The 13,849-nt window shown below is 41.4% G+C and overlaps 1 protein-coding gene across 1 annotated transcript; it reads left to right on the top strand.

Moving 5' to 3' along the window:
* Positions 1-415: 415 nt before the first annotated feature.
* LOC121537332 (TIP41-like protein) lies at positions 416-13,401 on the top strand. Its single transcript, XM_045206837.1, has 8 exons — positions 416-511; positions 10,252-10,379; positions 10,572-10,751; positions 10,926-11,025; positions 11,597-11,728; positions 11,974-12,069; positions 12,251-12,313; positions 13,118-13,401. The coding sequence occupies exons 2-8, from the start codon at positions 10,255-10,257 to the stop codon at positions 13,247-13,249; spliced, it is 828 nt and encodes a 275-aa protein (XP_045062772.1). The 5' UTR covers positions 416-511; positions 10,252-10,254; the 3' UTR covers positions 13,250-13,401.
* Positions 13,402-13,849: the final 448 nt, after the last annotated feature.

Below are 13,849 nucleotides of genomic sequence, written 5' to 3'. Positions count from 1 at the left end.
CTGTACCAATAGGGCCATAGACAGTACCACCCACTGTACCAAATCCTAGGATGGGATCCTAGCTAGGATCAATCGCTTAGGACATTCTCACAACCATAATGTTTAGGACACTTGTTGCTTGTAGGCTATACAGTCTGTAATGATACGCAAAAAAACTATTTGACACAGGCCCTGGATCAATGTTGAATGGTTGTCCATACTGTTATGCCTCTGATTATGTCATTGATACCAGTTATCTTCTCTCCTATGTCTTTTTGACAGCCCAGAATATCACCACAACATATAAAAAGTAAAGCTGCCATACACTTAAAGTATGAACTTTTTTTTAAATACTATTTTATTTCTGTTAAATGTATTTTTGGGACCCGTCTTAGAGAGCTAGTATATCTTAAATGCAGATTTACTGTAGCTAAATGATGCGGAACTATATAATACAAGAATGAAAAGTATGTCGGAAGCATTTTTGTGACGCTCTCTTTCATGGACGTTAGCTGACAATCAAAATACTGGAGTAAGTTGATGTACTTTTAGCTATCTTTTGAATTTAATCTTTGATTTTTATTTCCATGATGTGTCTTGTCAGTAGGTTATTCATTTGGACAGTTATGTCCATTAGTGATGAAGTTAAGATAACAAGCTTATATGGTGATTGAAGTGATGCTGAGCCAGCCAGCTTGTCTCAAAACAAGCCGGAGGCGCAAGCTAGTGTTAGCTAGCTAGATAAATAAATACGTTTGTGGGATGCTTGATCTAGTTATTGCATGGTTTTTTGCGCCTCCTTTTGAATAAACATGCGTGCCCGTTTTGTCATCTACCTGCTGCTTTTTTTATATAACGTTGAATTTTGCAAAAACTAGAAGTTACTGACGTTAGTTAGCCGCTATGAGCCCCGCCTACGTCCTGGTTCTAGTCCCGTACTGTTTTCCCTAATCTTAACCTAATTATCCAAACCTGCTAGGTTAATTATTTTAACCTACTGCGTAAATTCTCATAAACTGCAAAAAAAAATGTCACTTCCGGTCGTAGCTGTATGGAAGTATGTTTTTAGGGAATCTTGTTAAAAAAGAAAAAGTACGGGACTTGAACCAGGAAGTTGGTGGGACTTTCATGGTAATTTGTTTAATTTTTGGTCCTAATTTAAGGCTAGGGTTAGGCAAAGGTTAGCAGGGTAAGTTTAAAATCAGATTTTAATAAGATAAATTGTAGAAATAGGCGGGGTTTATGACTGGTTGTGGTAACGACCGACGTTCATAGGGTATTGAGAATCATTAGGAATCGTGTTCTGTTGTAATAGCTAGATATGAAGTTTACATTTTTTACATTTTAGTCATTTAGCAGACGCTCTTATCCAGAGCGACTTACATGAGCAATTAGGGTTAAGTGCCTTGCTTAAGGGCACATCGACAGATTTTTCACCTAGTCGGCTCGGGGATTAGAACCAGCGACCTTTCGGTTACTGGCACAACGCTCTTACCCACTAAGCTACCTGCCGCCCTGTGTCCCCACTTGCGCCAACGAATAGCTAGCTTTTCGCATGGCGCCGACTGTTAAGATCCTTCAGGAGGGCGGTAATGTGGGTAGCAAAGCAGGCCCTGGGCAGAGTATATGAGCAGAGTTGAGCAGTTGGAAATCCTACTCATCGCTCCATGTCCTTTCCTACCGCTCCGCGCTCACAGGAAAAAAAACTCACGCTCCAAATTCGCTCCATTCATTAGAATCGCAATTTAACCAACAACCATCTATTTTTGTGACTACATGGACCTACCAATTTGTTTTTAAGAATTTAAACCAAACCATATGGATTTGAATGAAAAGTATTTGAAGAAATATGAAAAGGTGAATGTAAGGCGCGAACATGTATTTCTAATAGACTACAAGTCATATTAAACAGCCTATAAACACTAAATAGGTCAGGAGCCAGACAGGGAGCCTAAGAAGGAACGAAAAGGAATTATTTAGACTATTATTAAGGTAATAGCCTACAAAGAAATACATTGGGAAGCATTTGCGAGTGCGACACAATAGGCTGGTAGGGACATAAAGGGCTCAGCATTTAAACAACATTTTGTTGTATTAAATCATTATAGTCTAGAAATTGTGCATATAGGCTGTGACTTAGAATTGAATACAAATTAAACAAAAAATGACTTTTATTAGTGCCTTTTGAATTCAGTTTTAGAAACACGAGTTTGGCCAGTCTGTGGCTTCAGGGTCATGCAATGGTGCATGGAGAGCCAGCCAGCAGCGGATAATATCCCCTCCACACTTGCAGAGCCACTGGGGATGCTAAACACTCTTGCCAGGCTGGGCAGAGTTGTTTATTTTTAATTTTCTATAGGTAGGCCTACAGGTTTTTAGGCAAAATAACCCAATAAAAATGGAAAGCTCCTTGAATGTGGGAATATGCCAGGCCAAAAAATTGGGCCAAAATCAATTATGGTCTATTGTATAGGTAATAGAATGAAAATGAACGAAACATTTAAGAGATTAGATTTTTAGTTTATAAATACTTTGCTACAATGGCACACATAGTTATCTACCCACCTCTTTCCGTTCTTTTAGCATGTGCACGTTGTTAAGTACACCATCATGCTTTTGGGATTTTTTATTTATTTTATTTAACCAGGTAAGCCAGTTGAGATCAAGTTCTCATTTACAACTGCGACCTGGCCAAGATAAAGCAAAGCAGTGCGCTAAAAACAACAACACAGAGTTACATATGGGCTAAAACAAAACATAAAGTCAAAAATACAACAGAAAATATATATATACAGTGTGTGCAAATGTAGCAAGTTATGGAGGAAAGGCAATAAGTAGGCTATAGTGCAAAATAATTACAATTAGTATTAACACTGGAATGATAGATGTGCAAATAGATATACTGGTGTGCAAATGAGCAAAATACTTAACAATATGGGGATGAGGTAGTTGGGTGGGCTAATTTCAGATGGGCTGTGTACAGGTGCAGTGATCGGTAAGGTGCTCTGACAACTGATGCTTAAAGATAGTAAGGGAGATAAGTCTCCAGCTTCAGAGATTTTTGCAATTTGTTCCAGTCATTGGCAGCAGAGAACTGGAAGGAATGGCGGCCAAAGGTAGTGTTGGCTTTGGGGATGACCAGTGAGATATACCTGCTGGAGCGCATACTACGGGTGTGTGTTGCTATGGTGACCAATGAGCTAAGATAAGGCGGGGATTTGCCTAGCAGTGATTTATAGATGGCCTGGAGCCAGTGGGTTTGGCGACGAATATGTAGTGAGGACCAGCCAACAAGAGCGTACAGGTCACAGTGGTGGGTAGTATATGGGGCTTTGGTGACAAAACGGTTGGCACTGATAGACTACATCCAATTTGCTGAGTAGAGTGTTGGAGGCTATTTTGTAAATGACATCGCCGAAGTCAAGGATCGGTAGGATAGTCAGTTTTATGAGGGCATGTTTGGCAGCATGAGTGAAGGAGGCTTTGTTGCAAAATAGGAAGCCGATTCTAGATTTAACTTTGGATTGGAGATTCTTAATGTGAGTCTGGAAGGAGAGTTTACAGTCTAACCAGACACCTAGGTATTTGTAGTTGTCCACATACTCTAGGTCAGACCTGTCGAGAGTAGTGATTCTAGTCGGGTGGGCGGGTGCCAGCAGCATTCGATTGAAGAGCATGCATTTAGTTTTACTAGTGTTTAAGAGCAGTTGGAGGTTACTGTAGGAGTGTTGTATGGCATTGAAGCTTGTTTGGAGGTTTGTTAACACAGTGTCCAATGAAGGGCCAGATGTATACAAAATGGTGTCGTTTGCTTAGAGGTGGATCTGAGAGTCACCAGCAGCAAGAGCGACATCATTGATATACACGGAGAAAAGAGTCGGCCCAAGATTTGAACCCTGTGGCACCCCCATAGAGACTGCCATAGGTCCAGACAACAGGCCCTCCGATTTGACACATTGAACTCTATCTCAGAAGTAGTTGGTGAACCAGGCGAGGCAGTCATTTGAGAAACCAAGGCTATTTAGTCTGCCAATAAGAATGCGGTGGTTGACAGTCGAAAGCCTTGGCCAGGTCGATGAAGACGGCTGCACAGTACTGTCTATTATCGATCGCGGTTATAATATCATTTAGGACCTTGAGCGTGGCTGAGGTGCACCCATGACCAGCTCGGAAACTGGATTGCATAGCGGAGAAGGTACGATGGGATTCAAAATGGTCGGTGATCTGTTTGTTAACTTGGCTTTCAAAAACTTTCGAAAGGCAGGGCAGGATGGATATAGGTCTGTAACAATTTGGATCTAGTGTCACCCCCTTTGAATAGCGGGATGACCGCGGCAGCTTTCCAATCTCTGGGGATCTCAGACGTTACGAAAGGCTAGTAATAGGGGTTGCGACAATTTCGGCGGCTAGTTTTAGAAAGAAAGGGTCCAGATTGTCTAGCCCAGATGATTTGTAGGGGTCCAGATTTTGCAGCTCTTTCAGAACATCAGCTGTCTGAATTTGTGTGAAGGAGAAGCGGGGGGGGTGCATGGGCAAGTTGCAGCGGAGGGTGCAGAGCTGGTGGCCAGGGTAGTGGTATCCAGGTGGAAAGCATGGCCAGCCGTAGCAAAATGCTTGTTGAAATTCTTGATTATTGTAGATTTATCGGTGGTGATAGTGTTTCCTAGCCTCAGTGCAGTGGGCAGCTGGGAGGAGGTGCTCTTATTCTCCATGGACTTTAGTGTCCCAAAACTTTTTGGAGTTAGTGCTACAGGATGCACATTTCTGTTTGAAAAAGTTAGCCTTTTCTTTCCTAACTGCTTGTGTATATTGGTTCCTGACTTCCCTGAAAAGTTGCATATCGCGGGGGCTATTTGATGCTAATGCAGTACGGCACAGGATGTTTTTGTGCTGGTCAAGGGCAGTCAAGTCAGAGGAGAACCAGGGGCTATATCTGTTCTTAGTTCTGTATTTTTTTGAATGGGGCATGTTTATTTAAGATTGAGAGGAAATTACTTTTAAAGAACAACCAGGCATCCTCTACTGATGGAATGAGATCTATATCCATCCAGGATACCTGGGCCAGGTCAATTAGAAAGGCCTGCTCGCTAAAGTGTTTTAGAGAGCGTTTGACAGTGATGAGGGATGGTCGTTTGACCGCGGACCCGTTACGGACGCAGGCAATAAGGCAGTGATCGCTGAGATCCTGGTTGAAGACAGCGGAGGTGTATTTCGAGGGTAAGTTAGTCAGGATGATATCTATGAGGGTGCCCATGTTTACGGATTTAGGGTTGTACCTGGTAGGTTCGTTGATAATTTGTGTGAGATTGAGGGCATCTAGTTTGGATTGTAGGATGGCCGGGGTGTTAAGCATATCCCAATTTAGGTCACCAAGCAATACGAACTCTGAGGATAAATGGGGGGCAATCAATTCACATATGGTGTCCAGGGCACAGCTGGGGGCTGAGGGGGGTCTGTAGCAAGCGGCAACAGTGAGAGACTTATTTCTGGAAAGGTGGATTTTTAGAAGTAGAAGCTCAAACTGTTTGGGCACAGGGATAAGTGTCTTTTCAGATTTCACAATGATTCTTTAGTTGTGGACGCTACATCACCGCACTCCTCTCTTGCTCTTGGTCCTCATCTTTGTAAGTCACCTTAATGTAGCACCTGTGTGTTTTATCAGTTTCTTTATGAAAATATTTAGCGAATTCCATGACAGTAGCTAAAGGAAGGGGCTATAGCGGCACACAAGTAGACTACAAATGCATGCTGGGGCGGGCATGCCCTGAGCTCGTTAAGTGAGCGCTACTGGAGCGGGCGAGAAGGCCGATGCTCCAGCCTTTGGGAATCTCGCTCCAGTCAAATTGGGCAAGCTCCGGTCAAGCAACGATAGAACAATGAGCCAGATATTTCACTGGATGTATAAATGTGAAGCATCCGGTTGGTGTTTCCACTCACTACCAAATATGGTGATGAGAGGAAGCCCACTGAAGATGGCACGAGAGAGAATTTGGCAGACATTCTGCACATTTTCTCATCGATGAAACATTTGATCTCTATACATTTTTCTGTTTCCAAAACTAGAATCTGTAACAAACAGAGTGGACAGCATTTTGTAGACTTTACCCTTTGCCAAAGTTCCCAAAAATTGTGTTGTTTAGAAGGAGTGAAAGGGCGAATTGAATTATTGCACACACACACTTCAGAGTAGGCGTTCCCTAATGGAAATATGCAAAGAAATGCTAGAACACACCAATAGGATCTCACTAGCTAGTGCTTGGCTCTGCCCACCCCCTTGCTTGTTCTGCCCTCTATGATTAATTTGCTCCCATTGGAAACTACAGGCTCTAGTCTATCTTGGATTAGTTATAAACATATTTTGCATCTGTGTGAGCTGTTTATGAAGGAAGTTGTCAAGGAAGTGAGTTTGTGCCTCCTGTAGCTCAGTTGGTAGAGCATGGCGCTTGCAACGCCAGGGTTGTGGGTTCGATTCCCATGAGGGGCCAGTATGAAAAATGTATGCACTCACTAACTGTAAGTCGCTCTGGATAAGAGCGTCTGCTAAATGACTAAAATGTAAAATATGTTTATACAGGACCTCCCGCCCCCATCTACCGTCAACCAATCATTTCAATACGGAGCCCTCCGCATTGTTAAAAAATTTGGGAGGCGCACAGCGATGCGGTACGGAGCTCGATTTGGCCTCCGCAAGGCTCCGTTATTGTGTTAAACCCTCCATATGGAGCCTCTGGATCGCATTGCCAGAGCAAGCATAAATGGGCTTTTACCCGTAAGCACTCCGTTATGTTGCGCCGGATGTCATGCATTTTAATTGGGACGTCCACAACGGAGTAGAATCGCAATGCCCCCTTGTGGTTGAAGGCTCCGTTGCGAGACAGATGCAGCATACTTAGATATTTTTACATCGTCTTCAGTCCAGCCAGAGTCTGTTGAAGAACAGGAAGTTACCAAACCACAGAAGAAGATGAAAATGTGGTTTTCGGTGATGGCTTTATGAGTTAACTAACCATTTGTAAACAATTACCCATTCCTGTGAGTACTATTTTAATAGTAATGTTAAATAATACACATTGGCTGTTAAGCCAATTATATTATGACTGTTGCCTTTCGTTTGTTTATTGTGATCGTAATAACCTTTGTTTTTGATAATTATTCGGTGGAGGTTGCTAGCTACAATGGTAGGCTGGACACATTACATTTTTAACAACGCTTTTTTCGGATAAAAATTATTTCATTGCATCCGCCGTGGCGCCCAGTTTCATAATATTACTATATGTCCCAACATTTTTTACCCTGCCAGCTCCTATTCGTTCTATTGAGCACGGTGGCACCAACTCACCTTCCAAACATCCTATTCCCAGCCCATTGTTTCCACGTCACAATGCCTGCTTTGCTATTGTTGGCAATGAGACCTGCTCATGTTGAACTCGAACACTTACCTTGGGCAATATATTATTGATAAGGTTACGGCTACTCCGTGAGCAAGCTCACTATTCGCCTGGGTACACGTTGTTGTGACCCACAGTGCGAACGATGGCTGGCGCATACCCATCAAACATTAAACATTTTCTGGTCATGGTTAACCATCTTTTTTTTTCTGAAAAAGGTGTAAACCTAAAGAAAACACATGTCCCTGCCCTCTTTTTCAAGATGTGGCCGATTTAAACAGCCAGAAGACATTTTTTAATTAAGAAATACCAACTTTTTGACGATTTGTTGTTTCTAAATGGCTGCTGGGTAATTTGATATGCGTCTTAATCTGTCTGTTCGTAGGCATCGAATTAAGCGAATGCTGCGCAGGATCACTGAGTTGCAAACCAAATAGATAGGTCTAGCTCATTCATTTGTAGATCTGACGCAGTTACTACCTCCAGATTATGAGCCTAGCAAGTGTTCCTAATGAGTTATGTAGTACTCACAGAAGGCCACAGGGAGGAGCAAGAGAGTTATAAACATACTGTTTTTCATTTGTGGTGTTATGCTGCCATCTATTGTAATGATTTAGTAATTGCAGTTCATTCATTTTCTTTAACGCTCTGATCAGACCATCAAAGTTTATATACCTAAGGTCACTGAATAAAGTGTATTTCCTTACTGAAGTAGTAATTACTCAGAATTGCTAAATATAAAATATTTGCTAGTTCATTTTATCACGTACAACCATAAAATAAACATTTACAGCATAACAATAAAACTGATGGGCCTTTCGCATATACAAAAAACACCATAGATTTAGTTAATTATTTTCTTTACATGGATAACATTATATGCCAAAGTAACACCCCCTTAACATATAAACACAGACACTGGACACAGAAAATGTGCTTTTTTAATTAAATCTGGTAGCTCTTAAAAGAGCCTTTGCTGAAATTCAGGTGTTCTGCCTGCCTGCCATGTCATCAGAGAAGTAAATCTGTGAATAATGAGAAGTTGATAAGTTATTTCCACGCTTTCACATAGAGGCCCAGTTCAAACCACAACACTTCTAACACAAAAAAGGCAAATAGCAGCAGATAAATGGTAAGCTGGTTAAATAAAAGACTGTTCTTAGAACTTTGACTGCCATTGTTTTGGGGAAATAGGGACGTCTGTCTATTTCTCCAAATATCTCAATGTATGTATGTTAATGGTTTGAAGTTCTACACCATTTTAAATCAGGATAACCTATTATTTATAATTATGTAAATGTGGTGCAGCTTACAATGCCCTTAACAATTGCTGGTAGTTAAAACGTCAACAAACAAACAAAATACTAATGGAACTCTGAGGTCGTCCCATTGTTTCCTATAGGGGAAATATTGGTATGTCTGTTTATTTCACAAAATATCTCACAATGTGTATATTTAGATTTTTTTCAAATCAGACACCATTTGAATCAGGATAATCTCCTCTTTCTAATGATGTAAGGTTGGGCAGGGTACTCCATTGTCATCAAAAGCTAACATTTAAAATATAAAAAAGTATACATTATTGTTGGAACTCTGAGGCTGCACCGTTGTTTCCCTATGGGAAAATGATACACAGACATGTATGTCTATTTCGCCAAATATCTCGCAATGTGTATATTTTGACATACTCCGTTGTCATCAAAAGCTAGCCCCGAAATACGTTTTGCCCTTGGAACGCTGAGCTCCCCCCATTGTTTTCCTATGGAGAGGCATGCTGGTCTATTTCGCCAAATATCTCGCAATGTGTAAATTTTGACTTTTTTTCAAGTAGGACGTATTTTGAATCAGGATAATCTCCTCTTTCTAATTATGTAAGGATGGGCAGCGTACTCCGTTGTCATCGATCGCTAGACCAGAAATAGTCAGAAGTTGCAATTTATTTCCTACTTCCTAGTTAAGCAGACATAAGCACACATGGCACCATCGAGTTGCGATGTTTACTTTGTACACAAGTTGTTATTTTTCCATTTCGTCCTAAGAACAGATTGTAGTAGTAAAATGAAAAGGTATACATTTTTTGGTGCCATTTATGGAAAATTGAATTCTAGGGATCATTCCAGTCAAAAGAGGATCAGCGAAGGTTCGTTTCAATTAATTTGCTATGGCCTCGCGCTGGTGTTCCAGCTCACCAACGTTCTTTGGCCGTCTTTCAGCCTTAGGTGACATTTTACTCGTTCTATTGTCCAGCCTAACAATGGTATCATCAACCTAGCTTTTAGCTAGCTAGCTGCTCTGCATTGCAAGCTAGCTTGACTTGCTATAAAGTTAGAGAAACAAGTTGAGGAAAAAGTAACTAAACAAAACATTATTTCATTATCACCTGAAACAATATATTTATCCTGGCTTGAATGAAAGGTCATATTTTGCAATCTCCAAAAATAAATGCCATCTCTGACAAGAGACAGGCTCTCCTTCATCTTTCCTTACAAACGCTATACTTCAGTAGCGGGTCAAGACTCTGTGAAGTTGGCGTACGGTGTAATGAAATCGTCACAATGTAAATGGAGCATAAATTATCTGAAAATGGTTGTGGAAAATTGTTTTATTAAGAAAAAAAATTCTCCTCCGGCGGCTCACCATTAAAGCTAGTTAAGGAGGAAAATTATGCCTTAGAATCTGAATGAAGGATGTGTTATGTACCATCCAGTCCACGGGTGACATGAGTGTATTACCGGGAATACACATCCTAGACAATAGTGCAGATCTAGCCGCCACTATTGGCTGCCTAGGCTAGCGTGACGTCCATTACACTTGCATACACTATCAGGTGTTTATTTACTCTCTTATTTTCTGTCTCTGATGGGTTTGGTGTCTGTATTTCCAGTTGATGTTGGCCAATTTGTCAGCCATGATGACCCATGGGTTTAAGAGCAGTAAGCAAGACTTCACATTCGGACCATGGAAAGTGACTGCTGCAAAAACCCACATCATGAAATCTAAGGACATTGAACGGTAAGCTATTCCAAGTATTTAGTGTCAGAAAATACATTGTCTTTAATTCTCTGTTTAGTATTCTTAAGGTTTAGTCTACATTGGGGAGCTTGTTTATCGACTTAAATTTAGTCATTCAAATCTCGTCAATTTACCAGCTAAACGGCATTGAGGTTAGTTGTTCAGGTTTCAATCTTGACAGTTTCGTCCCAGGTTAGGGGAGGAGATGCACATGCCCTCGCTCCCAGAGATGCTGTTTGGGGACAACATTCTACGCATCCAGCACACAGACGGTTATGGTATTGAGTTCAACGCCATCGATGCCCTCAAGAGGGTCAACAACATGCAGGACTCTGTGAAAGTGGCCTGTGCACAGGAATGGCAAGAGAGCAGGTACAACCACTGTCATAAGACCTCTGTGATAATACACCTTCATTGTCTAAATGCTGTTGAAGTAGATAAAACAGTGGCATTTTAAATTGTTTAGATAAAAAGTGTTGAATAATCAGTCCTATTATGGAGAATGAATCTCAGTGAGTGAAACTTGTCATGTGGATGTATTGCCAGGGCTGATTCGGAACACTCCAAAGAGGTAGTAAAGCGCTACGACTGGACATACACCACAGACTACAGAGGCACCTTGTTAGGAGAGGACCTGCAGATGAGGGTGAGAGGCCTTTCGGTTCACACTGTGGATACAATACAATATCCCAAACACACAAACATTACAAAATAAGGGGCAAATCTTAACTTCTCTTAAGTCCAAATTAAACTTAGACTCACATTGACATCGATGCATGACTAAGTGGAAATTAGACGTAAGTGGAAGATAGGATTTGTCCCTAAGTCATTGGCTGCATTTAAGACAGACTTAATTGTAGATGCCTACCAGATCTCACATTGCCTGGATAGGTGATTAACATGTCAACTAACCACGCCATATGATATGGCAGTCTGACGCCCGACTGCGCCGTCAATGATGTGTCGCACAACCATCGGTTGATGCAATGCAACGACTGCAATGTAGTTAGCCTGGAATGCAATTGTTCTTTCGCATAGGCTTAATATTCAAAAAAAAAATTGTCTCAAGATGTCTCTTGCCTGGGGTGCATTCACTAGGAACCAAACAGAATCAAACAAGCTGAAACGGGGAGAGGCCTACCTGAATGTGTCCAATAAGATACTTTTTCTTTTTGCTACGGTGTGCACTAATGAATACACACCTGCTATTCCATCAGGCGACAGAAACGTCAGAGCGCATCGACATGGAGAAGCTGAAGGCACGAGAGCAGATCATGTTCTTCGACGACGTGCTTTTGTTTGAGGACGAGCTGCACGATCACGGCGTGTCCATGATCAGCGTCAAAATAGTGAGTGGCACTTTCAGACAGGAATTGACACTTTATGATGACATGCAATCACCCCATATGTCTGTCTCCGTGACAAGCACCAAAGGACATGCTCTTGCGGGGGCTGTAAGACCAGAAATAAAAAAGGCAATTTTTCTATTCACCTACTTATGTTAAATGCATTTTCTGAAACGCTTGCCTCTTTGAGAGGCTGGGGAGGTTTTGAAGAATGACTTATCCTCTTGTTACCCGTGTGTGTGATACAGCGAGTGATGCCCACCAGTTTCTTCCTGCTTCTGCGGTTCTTCCTGCGAGTGGATGGAGTTCTGATCCGGATAAATGACACGCGGCTCTACCACGAGGCAAGTGTGACTGTGGGCTTTCCTGGGAAATGACAATCGATTAACCACCAGAGCGGATGTGAATGGTAGTCAAATTCTGTGGATATCTTTAGCAGGAAATGGTCAATACACACTGTTCAACTATGAAATGGCTAGGCCTACTTATGAAATTAGTCATCGCTTACTCTGGTTTTCTTTACAGGCTGGAAAGAATTACATGATCAGAGAGTTTAGTACTCGGGAAAGCAACATTTCAGAATTGCAGGTGAGAATTTTATTTTCTGTTTGAAAAGTACATGTGTAGCAGAAGTCAGAGTAAGTTTAGCATCGTGCAGTATCGTCTCCTTCCTGAAAGCTTGAAGCACTGTTGCCTCCAATCCTTAAACCCCCTTACACTTGTGGAAGAAGCAAATGCATGATCATGGTAGCAATTGAACAAGAACACTTTGAAGGTTATGGGGAAATTATCACAACAAAGGACACAACAGTTCACCTGACACAAGATTTAATCCAAACATTACACTGTTGATTTGATGTGCATTTTACATTTACTGTACTTTTCACAGCATTTGTCAATAACGAAATCTGAAAATGCTCCGGAGACATTCAGTAACATAATAAGAATATTCATTGGCATTTGAGTAGGTGCAAGATAAGAAAAAACAATTACAATGGTTTGAGCGAGAGGTCTAACTGATGTCTCCAAGTGGCCACACCTCTCCAAACTGTGCACAGTTTCTAAGTAATTTCAATGCAATTTTATGACTCAAGGAAAGAGCCTTCAACTATAAGGCCTTCCCATTTTTACAGTCTTTGGTATGACTCGGCCGGGGCTTGAACTCCCAACCTTCCAATCTCAGGTCACTCTTAACCACAAGTTATAAGCATTTCCATACTTTGCCAAAAAGTATGTTTGGTTTAGTCTAAAACATTGTCTAAAACATTCATGCTACATCATGCATGTCACTGTGCAGCTGATACAATCATGCCGCTATTGTAAAGGGGGAACGATTAGTCATTTGCAAAATCTAGAAAATATGAATTTTGGCTCCCTCTCCTTGTCTTCCAGAACGTCCCTGCTGCTCTGTTCACTGACCCCAATGAGATCTCCAAGCACTTAACCCTGAAACTGACTAAGTGTGAAAAGCTGGAGCTCCCTGAGACAGGCCCTCAGCCAGGGGACACAGAGGCCCCCCAGTGAGGGAGAGCAGGCTGGGCCCTGTGACTGGACATCACATTCACTTGTGTCTGGACTTAAGACAAGGGCGGGCCAACCAAGGAAGCGTTTACCCTCCCTCTACTCTATAACAAAATACGTTTAGTGAATTTTTTAAAAATAAACCGAGAACACTGCACCTGCCTCCCTCCCTACACACAAAAAACAACAGTTCATAGAACTTCATTTTGGCATTGTCAAGTGGCCTCTTATTTTGAGTGTTATTTCACATTTCTTCTATGTAAATGTTTTGGTTGGAAATTTGTAATAGTTGTCTTTTCTATTAGAACCCCACATAATGGTTGTGTTGAATTCTACGTAACGTAGTCTGATACTTGAAGGTTGTGCTATGTTAAATACATGCAGCTTTGGTTTGGATATCACAGAAATAGCTACACTGAAAAAATATATAAACACAACATGTAAAGTGTTGGTCCCATGTTTTATGAGCTGAAATAAAAGATCCTAGAAATTTTACATACACACAAAAAGCTAATTTCTCTCAAATGTTATGCACAAATTTGTTTACATCAATGTTAATGAGCATTTCTCCTTTGCCAAGATAATCCATCCACCCGACAGGTG

Source organism: Coregonus clupeaformis, chromosome 24, assembly GCF_020615455.1.
Source record: "Coregonus clupeaformis isolate EN_2021a chromosome 24, ASM2061545v1, whole genome shotgun sequence".
Classification (NCBI taxonomy): Eukaryota; Metazoa; Chordata; class Actinopteri; order Salmoniformes; family Salmonidae; genus Coregonus; species Coregonus clupeaformis.
The sequence above is the reverse complement of the archived record's forward strand: the minus strand, read 5'-3'. Positions and strand labels throughout refer to the sequence as shown.

Excerpts from the sequence above, each read along its gene's own strand:
- LOC121537332 (XM_045206837.1), top strand. The coding sequence starts at position 10,255 with ATGTTGGCCAATTTGTCAGCCATGATGACCCATGGGTTTAAGAGCAGT. Across the intron at positions 11,729-11,973 it reads CCATGATCAGCGTCAAAATA|CGAGTGATGCCCACCAGTTT; the intron begins GTGAGTGGCACT and ends TGTGTGATACAG. Across the intron at positions 12,070-12,250 it reads ACACGCGGCTCTACCACGAG|GCTGGAAAGAATTACATGAT; the intron begins GCAAGTGTGACT and ends TTTTCTTTACAG.